Here is an 11,018-nt window from a genome sequence, read left to right on the forward strand (position 1 = left end):
CTTCTTTCCTTCTTTCTTTCTTTTCTTTCTTTTAGGTATGGAAAACGATCAAGCCCTGAGACACTGATTTCAGACCTCTTGATGAGAGAAAGCACAGAAAATGTTCCCAGAACTAGGTATGAAGGGCTTGTGTGGGGACATTGCTGCAGAGCTCAGGATGGCACAGGAGAGGGAAATCCCAGAAGGCTGCCTGGGGTGGGGGTGGGGGGGAAGGGGGGTATTGGAATGGGTCTTCCAAACCAGGTAGCATTTGGGCAGAAATGGAGATGGGTCACAGGGCAGTGAGGACCTTTGTTTTCACATAATGATTTGCAAATCTCTAAGCTTCTGTGGGGTATTATTTTCTACTCCAGATTATTTGGTGCTTCTTTGAAAATTTTTAACATAAGAGACTTTTACCTCAGAAAAGACTGTATATGGAATTTCTAACTGGGTTAGAATTAGGAGAACATAGAGTAAGTCCCCGTCTCTACACTGAAATGACTAACAGTCCATCTTTGGCTGAGATAATCTTTAGTTTTCATATGGTATGTGGGGTGTCTAGATGTCCTGCATATGTCTCTCATGGGTCTTGCTTTATTTAGTCTTCCTCGTTCTGCATGAAGCTGTAGATACATCTTGGTGGTGGGGTTGGGGGGCGTGACGGTAGTGGGGGGCAGCTGTTGTCTACTTTTCAACTTATGTTAAGTTCAATATCACATAATAATTTATTGCATTCAAGGAATGAATGTTAAGGACATAATATTCTTAGTAACTTGTCTGTGACCTTGGAGGCTTTCTGGGAGTATGGACTCATCTTGGGAAGAGCTACCTACCAAGAGCTGGTGTGAAATATCGTGAACAATGAGCAATGAGTGCTGTTGGAAAGCAGCCAGACCCTCCTCCAATTTCATAACCTCCTGGCTCTAATGTCCCATCCCTCCTGCCCCTGCCCTGAACAAATCACAGGGCGCATATTTCATCCATTTCTGTTGGAGCTTGTGGACCTTAAACCCAGATCTTGACAATGTCAAGAACCAGGTTCCCCAGAAGAGGTCACTAGAACACTTGCTCAGGGAGCATGACTGGCCTGTCACTCTTCACTGAGGTTCTCCCCAAAGAACAAGTTGGGTGACGTGCTGAGTCACTTACTTTCCCTCCCACCATCCCTCTGTTGTCCTGTGAAATGGCCAGCCAGGTCCAACGTACAGGTCTAGAGTTGTCAGGTTTGTTTTCTCTGAAGGAAACAACAATTTTGTCTCTGGAGGTACCAACCCAGAATTAAACAGCAAATACCAGAGAAGCAGGTAGAAAATTCATAAGGGTTATTTTTAAAACTAAACAATAGATGCCTTTAAGCTTTCATTGACAAGCATGTGATGCTTACTGTGATAAAAAGTTTAGGGTAAACCTTATGTACTTTGGTTGAAAAAAAAAAAGAACCATCCAGACTTAACAACCTTGCTGCTACTCTTTGTTCTGTGGCTTGAAGTCTCACAGTTGGCGCATGGCATAGAGTTAATTGCACCCTGATGGACAGTCTCAATCATGGGCAGTTAGGAGGGGGCCAAAGTTGACAGCCTTCAAGTTGCTTGTGCATGCTATTTTATTATAAAGAGTTCTTTATAAAAATAGCATCTTACTACATAAAAAGGCTTGTGGGAAAACAAAAGAAGCATATTCAGAGTTGTGTAACAATAACTTTCTTGTTACCATTTTGTGTGAATCCTGTAGTTTTGATCTTCAGAAATAGTGCAGAGTTCTTTGGCTCCTCTGATAAATACAGAGCCTTTTAAATACTCCCTCTGAGATTGGGCCGAGACTCCCGTGAACATGAGTGGAAGCTACTCAGCTAGGCTGCTGTATGTTATGCCACTGTCTTCTGCTCTGGTATCCTACACAGTCTCCTGTTTAGAATGCCAGCAGGGGCCTTTTCAACAGTTCCCGATCATCTTTTGGTTCAGGACTGAATGTCTCACTTTCGAAAAGCCTCCCAGGAAGTTGGGAAGCTTCTCTCACATGCTTTCCTTCTTTTTTTTTTTTTTTTTTTTAAGATTTTATTTATTTATTTGACAGACAGAGATCACAGGTAGGTAGAGAGGCAGGTGGAGGACAGAGAGAGGAGGAAGCAGGCTCCCTGCTGAGCAGAGAGCCCAAAGTGGGGCTTGATCCCAGGACCCTGGGATCATGACCTGAGCCGAAGGCAGAGGCTTTAACCCACTGAGCCACCGAGACGCCCCTCACATGCTTTCCTTCTTATGTCTGACAGGCTGGAAGACCCTTCTATGTGGTGATGGGAAATGAAACTTGCTCTCCGGTCTTTACCTATTTTTCAACCCAAATTTCATCCTGTAAAACTAGAGTCTGCTGACCCTCCCCATGCATGCGGCCACTGTGCTCAACTCTGTGGTTTCCCTTTGTCATCCTTGTATATATGTGTGTTTAAATAAAGTACCAAGCATTCAAAAATGTTCTGTTCCTCAATGAAAAACCTGCGGTTGCAATAGTGAAAATTATTTTAAGGTATTCGTTACATCACAGTCTCCCTCCAGTAGCAGGTTCAAAGTTTGTTTCACCAATATTAAAGCAGTGATTATGGAATATATAAAGAAACAATGATTTATGATGATCAAGACTCAGGTGTGTGTGTGTGTGTGTGTGTGTGTGTGTGTGTGTGTGTGTGTGACAATAAAAGTGTTTGGAAACTTCTAGCAGGGGCATGCTAATTTTGAATAATTATCTGAACTTTCCCCCACATGGGCATGAAATCCTTGTTAACCTTGTTAGCTTATACTATTAGCAGAAAGGACCTAACAACTTTCTGCAAGATATCCTTTCCTCTAATATAGTAACCACTAGTCATGTGTTGCTTTTGAGCACGTGCATGTACCAAGTGCAAGGGAGGAGCTGAGTTTTAAATTTTACTGGGTTTTAATTTCAATAGTCAAATGTTTCTAGCAGCTATCATATCAGACAGCTCAGATCTATACATTTGGGGAGGGGGGGACCACTACACATAGAATTTGAGTCCTAAACAGAATACACTGAGTAGGAATGACTACCTTTTCACACAACATGGGGAATGTTAATTAATTCAACTAAAGGATATTAAATTTTCCCCCTCCTTCATGTACCTATACATGGGCTTAGCTTAAAATTTATATCATTAGAGTCTTACATGTAATTTCTAAAGCAAGTAAAATGGGTCTCCTATATTTGTACTTTGAACCACCCTGCAAAAATAATTTTCATGTGCTGTTCTAAAATGGTTTACAAAACCCCTATATACATTCCGTCTTAGGGAATCTTAGAGTATATAAAATCTTCTTTGTATATAATGAATTCTGTTTCTTCAGCCACTGAAGTCAGTGATACTACCTTCAATGAAACCACTGCACAATTTTCCTAAGTGGGTCTTTATTTTTTTTCAATTTTTGTTTATTTTTTAAAATTTTCAGTGTTCCAGAATTCATTGTTTATGCACCACACCCGATGCTCCATGCAGTATGTGCCCTCCACAATTCCCACCACCAGGCTCACCCAACCTCCTACCCCTCTCCCCCTCCAAAACTCTCAGTTAGTTCCCCGGAATCCACAGTCTCTCAAGGTTCGACTCTCCCTACAATTTCTCCCCGACTCCCTTCTCTCCATCTTCCCACGTCCTCCGTGTTATTCCTTATGCTCCACAAATAAGCAAAACCATATGATAATTGATTCTCTCTGCTTGACTTATTTCGCTCAGCATAATCTCTTCCAATCCCGTCCATGTTGATACAAAAGTTGGGTATTCATCCTCTCTCATGGAGGCGTGGTACTCCATAGAAGAAATTAAAAATAGCTTCCCTATGATCCTGCAATTGCACTACTGGGTCCTTATTTTTCTTTCTCTGGGCTTTGAACTAAATACCCTCATCTGCACTTACGCCTACCGCAGTTTCGATCGCCTGCGGACAACCGCTATCTGGAAGGAGACGCTACTCCTTCTGACCAATCGTCAGAAGGTTACCAGTAGCCTAGCTTTACATCACAACGCCCACGTCATTCTCCTCGCTTCCGCTAGTGGGGTAGGCGATCTCACATCTCCCAGGGAGGGTGAGTACAGCTTAGTAAAATATTTGGAGAGAGGCCAAATTCACTTTTATTAGAGTATGTTGTTATCATTGTCCTATTTCATTATTAGTCCTTGTTATTAATCTCTTACTGTGCCTAATTTATAAATTAAGCTTCATTGTAGGTATGTATACATAGGAAAAAACAGTCCATTTAGGGTTTAGTACTCTCCGCAGTTTCAGGCATCCACTGGGGGTCCTGAACATATCCTCCCTCTACCCCAACCTGGATAAGGGCAGGCGAGGGTGTAGGGGACTACCGCCCGATATGTAAAGTGTTTATTATTATTTTTTTAATCTTAAAATGTTGAATAAGTCGCAATTTCTTATCACACAACTTCAGAAGTTCTTTACTAACCAGTATGTTTGGAGATTTTCTTTACTGAAGTTAATAGGATGCAAAACAAATTGAAAGATTCTTTTGGCAGCACAGGTGATCTGAATATTCATCACCAATTATAGAATAGTTACTCAGTTCTCAGTTGCTCAGTTACACGGAGCAGAGCAGATAGGAGCGATATATATAAACCCTTGAAAAATAACCTGGGAATTTCATTTTAAAATAGAAGTTTAAACTTACCTACCAAATCTAAGTGCCCCAAAGGCTAAATATTAAGCCATCTCTATTTTACCTATAAATCAGGCCTTGCTATCTCACCTCTTCACCTCGTCTTACTAGAAAGAGGACGGACTCTTCATACCATGTGAGCCTGTGGCCCCGACTCGGTGGCTTCCACGCCACTGGACCTTCAAATTTACTAATTTTCTGAGTTCTCATTCATGAAACGGGGATTGTAAATCCTACCCGACATTCTGCATAAGTTTATGCTGAGATCAGAATTCAAGTTAAGATAATGTTACAAATAAGTAATAGTAGGGGAATGGATAAGGATGAAGTTTTTGATAATTCTTGTGTTGGATTATAACTCCCTTGCTAGAGATTGAATGTTTGCATTCTTTCAGATTTATATGTTGAAATCCTAATCCCCAAAGTGACGGCACTTGGAGGTAGGGTCTTTAGGAGGGGTTGATTAGGTCCTGAGAGTGAAGCTTTCATGAATGAGATTAGTGTCCTTTTAAAAGGGACCCCAGAGAGCTCCTGTATTCCTTCCATCATGTGAGGACATAGTAAGGATATGGTTGTCTATGAACCAGGAAGCAGGCCCTCAGCAGATACCAGATCTACTGCTGCCTTGATCTTTTACCCAAAACCCAGCATCCAGAATTATCAGCAATAAATTTCTGTTTTTAAGCCACTTGTCTGTGGTAATTTGCTATAGGAGCCCAAACAGACTAAGATATCCCTAATAAAAAAGAATTCACTTCAAGCAATACAATAATAGTAAACATTTATAAATTGCAAAACTGCATTCCAGGAGATTCCCTAGTAATATTTTCCAAATATTTACAGCCTGCTGACCCTCTTTGGAACAGGAGTAAATGTACCAGATCACCCATCTGTCATTACAAGTAATAATAATCCTTATTAGAGTTACAGTAAGAACAACTGAACCTTCATTAAAATGAGATACATTTAAGCAACATCATCTTTATCAAGTAAATCTCCAAGTATTTATTAAGGTCTCTGATGATCCAAACTCAATACTACATTCTAAGAGGTATAAATTGTGCATAAGGTTTTTGCAGATGTCGTTGTATTTTTATTTTGTCACTTACAATGGCTGTGACACACTCAGATGATTATTCCCCCATTTTCATAGAGGAGGAAACTGAGGCCTAGGCAAAGGAAGTGACTTTCCCCTCCTAATTCAAGGTAGGGAGACTAGATAACAGTTTCTCTATTTGCAAATTTTGCCCTCCTGATGATGTTTCATGGAAGAAGTCAGTCAACACCCAGGTCTTAAATAGCCTGGTTCAGAACATAACTTTAGCACACTTAAAACAACCTGAGAATAGCAAAGTACTAAATTGTGCCAAAGGCATTTAGAAAAGGAAATGAGTGTGGGCAGAACTAGCTGGAAAAGTCTTAACAGAAAATGAGGATGTTGAGCTGGGTGAACACAGAGGTGGGTCAACCTGAGCTTGTGTAGGGAGTGGTCAGGGGACTACCTGATAGGAACAGAGGCAGAGTGGCCAGGAGTTGGGTCAGTGAAGTAGGTCCAAGAATGGCCAAACTCATTCATCCATTCATTCATCTGCTCAATAGTATTTGAGTAACTACTATGTATCAGACATTGTACTGGGGATATAAAGATCAATAATAGTTTTTCAAGGAATTTACCATCTAATGAGGGAGGCAGATATTTATGGTGTGTTATTGGAAGTGCAAAGATAGGAGTGTTAGAGGTTTGGGTATAGTGAGGTGCTAGAACCTACCCGCTTATGCTTCCCTTTTCAGTTTCCTGACAAAGGAACTGTAGAATCAATTGCTAAAATAGGAAAAAAGTGCCAGATGGGCAAGTATCCAATGAGGCCAAATGCAGGGTTGCCGTAAGCTGAATCAGAGCACCCAGCTAAGGCCTGAGCTTCTGCAGTACCTCTGTACCCCACCAGCATCTCAGCATCCTGGTGCAGCATAGAGGAATAGTGAGGTCTGTGGGGCAGAGGCTCAGATCCACTTAGCCAAACAGATGGAGAGACAAGAAGAGCCAGTCTGCCACATCTAGCAGTAGATGGAAGAAGGGGCATGAGTAAATGCAAGTTAACTTCAGATACAATGTCTCTGCCCACAGTGCACTGTGGTTAATGAATCCATCAGATTCCACCAGGCAAAGGGGCATGGGGATGAGAGTAGAGGAAGGGGCCCTTCATAGCTGTTTTTCCCCATTTCAGGGGCAGAGATACCACCTCCCTCTCTAACAAGAAGTGTGCAGAAGGTGTTACAGGAGCCATGAAGGGGCTCCTGCCAAAGGCTGGGGAGCGTGGAGGAAGCTGGCCAAATTTCCTGGAGCTCTTGATGCTTGAGCTGAGGTTTGGAGCAGGAGCACCCACTGCTAGATGAGGAATACAAGAGAAGAGTAGAGGACAAGCAGGTATGAGAGAGCAGTATATACAATGCATACTTTGAGTGCTTTTAAATTTTTCTTGATGCCTATCCTTTGAATTTGACCACATGCTAGGTCTGGACCACTGGGTTACTATTCTGAAGGGAAGCTTCCATTTGGGATAAAAGCAAGTCCCATCTCCAGCTTTCTTCTTTCCAGCATTTCTCCCTTCCTCCCCATCCCAATCCCACCTGCTTTTCCATAGACTGGCTCCAGGGCAGATTGGCATCTCTGATAATATTCTTCATTCAGCCAAATCAGGACTGGACTTCTCAGCCTGAGATTCTCAACTATGATCTTACGGACAAATTTGTAAATTCAGAGAATAAATGTTTTAGGGTTGGCTGTACTCCCTAATTCAGGAAGGAAAGGACTTACTATTTCTTTTGCAACATTTTGACTTTCTTAGTATCTACTATCTCTTCCCCCTGTCTAGATAAAGGTCAGGACAGAGGAGCAGATATAAAGGGCAGGAAAAATCAGCACTGGATTGGGACTTGCACACTGTGGTACAGTGCTTTCTGCGAAGTGGTGGACTTAGCTTTCTGCTAAGCCTGATGGACTGTCAGAGCTGGGCCCACATGCAGACTCAGTGGCCTTGCTGATGACAGGAAAGCAAATGTGATGGCAATTCATTGTCCCCTCTTTCTTTCCAATACACATGCATTATGTTTGTATGGTTACTTATTCTCTGAGGCAACAGAAAATATTTTTTTCTCCTCCTTGCAGAGCACTGGAATCAGTTACAACACTCAGAACTAAATAAATACCTTTTCTATCACTATAAAGGAAAACTGCCTTTTGAATGAGATGGTTCTGTGGAATATTCTTTTTTTTTTTTTTTAAAGATGTTATTTATTTATTTGACAGAGAGAGATCACAAGTAGACGGAGAGGCAGGCAGAGAGAGAGAGGGAAGCAGTCTTCCTGCCGAGCAGAGAGCCCAATGTGGGACTCGATTCCAGGACCCCGAGACCACGACCTGAGCCGAAGGCAGCGGCTTAACCCACCGAGCCACCCAGGCGCCCCTGGAATATTCTTTTATTGTGGTTCATGGATAGAAGGATTATGATGTTGTCACAACTAAATGATTGCCTTTTCTTCTGCCCATTAGAAAAATTAGTACAGTGTGAAATCCCACAGCATCTTTTCCTTTTTTAAAAAATTGGAGTGGAATAACATATAACTAATCGGATGTGTCATCTGAGCTCATAGTTTAGTGTGCTAAGTAATAGCTATCAATTTAAATTTGTTCTAATGCTGCAGGATTAAAACGCTTTGCAATTGTCAGACAGGGGTGATTGTGTGCGATGGTACTTAGTAAGCGCTCAGTGAAAGCCAGTTCTGTCTAGAGCTGATGGTGATGCCTGGGAGTGATCCCAGAGGAGCCACAGCAAATGCATTGCTTGGTGAACAACCTCAAAGGATTCCTTGTGATCCTTTCAGGAAGTGCAGGTACCATTTACAGCAGGGCCTTGACAGAAGTACGGGAGTTTATTTAAACATAACTTCTTGGTGCTTTTAAAGGTATTGGTTGAATAGACTCTTCTTTCCCGACATCTCAGAAGTTTGATTCACCTTGGATTACCCTGATTGTCAAGTTCAGAAAGAACTTTTTTTTTTTCAGCCTTACATATTGTAGTACCAGAACTCTCTGAAATACTTTTTGAGTCATGAATAATTTTCCCCTGGCTTTGAGTGAATGATAATTTTGGAGCTTTTGCAAATTATTGCCACTTACATTGCTAATGTATTAAAAGATTATTAGAATGTCGTATTAGCAGATTATGTGTATTATTAACTCTAATGTACGGTGCATCCTACAACTATTTTTGTCTTTAGGCAATTTCGATATTTAAACTTGTAAAGGATTAGGGCGTTTCTTTTCCTATAAGACGCAGATTCCTTTAATTCCCAATCTATACCTAATTTCAGGATTCTTTGTTTTCCCAAAAGTTAATTGAATTTGAAACTTGATTTGTTCAGTGTATTTACTTGAAATTTGACTTTACTCATTGACTTGGCTGCTTTCGTATTGTATTATGAGGCAATTTAAAGTTGAAATGAGAGCCTTTGTGTAGAATATAAAAATCACATTTTACCCTTTTTTTCTAAGTAACACCTTACTGTTGGGGTGTTATCTATTGAAGGGAAAAGCACCATTCGAAAGAATTTTCAATGAAAGTTTGCCTAGAAAAATTTGAATTTTATTAATTCTGATTCCTCCATTTTTTCTCTCATTGCCAGATCTTTTCAAATCATAGTGACCTGCTAAATTAACTGGTCTATAAATTTTAATGCAAGAATAAGCAATGTTGGCAGAACATATTTAATATAATCATTCCTTCTAACAGACTGAATTATTGACCAAGTCAAAACAGAGCCAGCTGATCTCTGATGAGTTTCTAGAGTCCCAAGGATGTTATCAATTCCTGAAACATTCATCTAATAGTCTCTCTGTGACAGGTACTCTGCTCCATTCTAAGAGTGATATAAAGATGAGTGGGATAGTTTCTTTCCTCTTAAAGACCTAACAATTTATGAAGGAGACAGACACATGCTTAAGTGACTCTAATACGAGGCAGATCATGATTGAGGTTTAAATAGGACCAGAAAGTAATTGCTGTGGGAGAACAAGGGAGGCTGAACTCATTTCCACTAGAATGTGCACGGAGTGGGAGCATCATTTGAAGTGGACCTGGTGAATGGCAGTTATTCAATAGGCTGCTCTTTTGCAGATCTCAAGGTCATTATTAGCTACGTTACACTCCTAGAAGAAAGTCTGTGCAGGTGCTTAAGCAAGCACCAAGTAGAATTCTGAGGTGGCTGTCTGGGGACATAGTGAATGGCCATCCATCTCAAACTGGGCATCGATTGTCATCTCAGAGTGACATCAGTTGTCTGAGTTGATATAAATGGGAGGTAGGATGAGAGCATAAAGACCAGAGAGGGGATAAGGTGGCATCTGATCCTCTCTTCCTGCCTCTACCTCCACCCTGAAAAGAGGGGACTCATTTTGGGTAGCACTGTGAGAAGGGTAAGTACACAAAGCTAAAAGCACCATGTTTTTGGAAGAAGTGATATTCTTGGCATAGAACAGGCTGCATTGGGGTCTAAGTGACAAAGTATAACAGAGAGGAAGTGTTTCTTTTGTCTCCCACACGCAGACCCTGGAGGAATTTGGGCATCTGGGGCCTCAGGTGACTGTCAGAAATCAAGTGCTGTGCCCGCTAACAGGAGACACAGGAGAAACTGGCAATTGGCAGAGCAGGTTCTCAAGAATGGTTCCGGCAACTGTGACTGATGCAGGCAGATCAGTTGTAGGGTGCTGGCCTGGTAGGGTGACCAAAAATTCTGGTCTCTCCAGGACTTTCCTACGTTTAACCCTAAAAGTCCTATATTCTAGGAAGCCCTTCTGTCCCAAGCCAGCCAGGACAGTTGGTCACCCCACTTGGGTAACAATTAACCGCTTGTGGTCTCATTTTAATAGAAAATATGCTCCAAATGCTGAACTACCTACAAGTGAGCCTCTAAATCCACCATCAGCATTTACACACCTGCATGTAACTGTTCAGCTGCACGATATTTTCCTAATCGACCTTACAGAACAGGATTCTCTTTAGATAATTGTAAAAAGTAATTTTATAATATTCCCACCATAGAAAAACATCAGCTGTGAAGACATTAAGAAAAGTCTCGTAATTTCTAGACCAGCCACTTTCATATTCTAACATTATAAATACATTGGTTCTGTGAATGCATAAATATTTAATTTCATGGGTAATTAACTCTTTATAAGAAAAATTATTTCAGTGTGAAATCCTAAATAGCAATTTGCCTTCCGAAGTTATGTTTTTCAGGTTTTGCTTTTTGTGATAAGAAATAAGGTATGAGGGAGCTAGCATTTGTTGAGAAGCTAGTAGAAA

General features: G+C 41.1%; 1 protein-coding gene across 1 annotated transcript in view; it reads left to right on the forward strand.

Moving 5' to 3' along the window:
- Positions 1–2,448, forward strand: part of LOC111147394 (neuropeptide Y) — a 7,845-nt gene extending 5,397 nt beyond the window's left edge. The window contains exons 3-4 of the mRNA XM_022503400.1: positions 36–116; positions 2,249–2,448. Of these exons, the coding sequence (XP_022359108.1) occupies positions 36–116; positions 2,249–2,273 (106 nt within the window). The 3' untranslated portion in view covers positions 2,274–2,448. The remainder of the gene's footprint in view (positions 1–35; positions 117–2,248) is intronic.
- The last annotated feature ends 8,570 nt before the right edge of the window (positions 2,449–11,018 follow it).

Source organism: Enhydra lutris, unplaced genomic scaffold (genome assembly GCF_002288905.1).
Source record: "Enhydra lutris kenyoni isolate GAN:26980312 unplaced genomic scaffold, ASM228890v2 scaffoldscaffold16, whole genome shotgun sequence".
Lineage (NCBI taxonomy): Eukaryota > Metazoa > Chordata > Mammalia > Carnivora > Mustelidae > Enhydra > Enhydra lutris.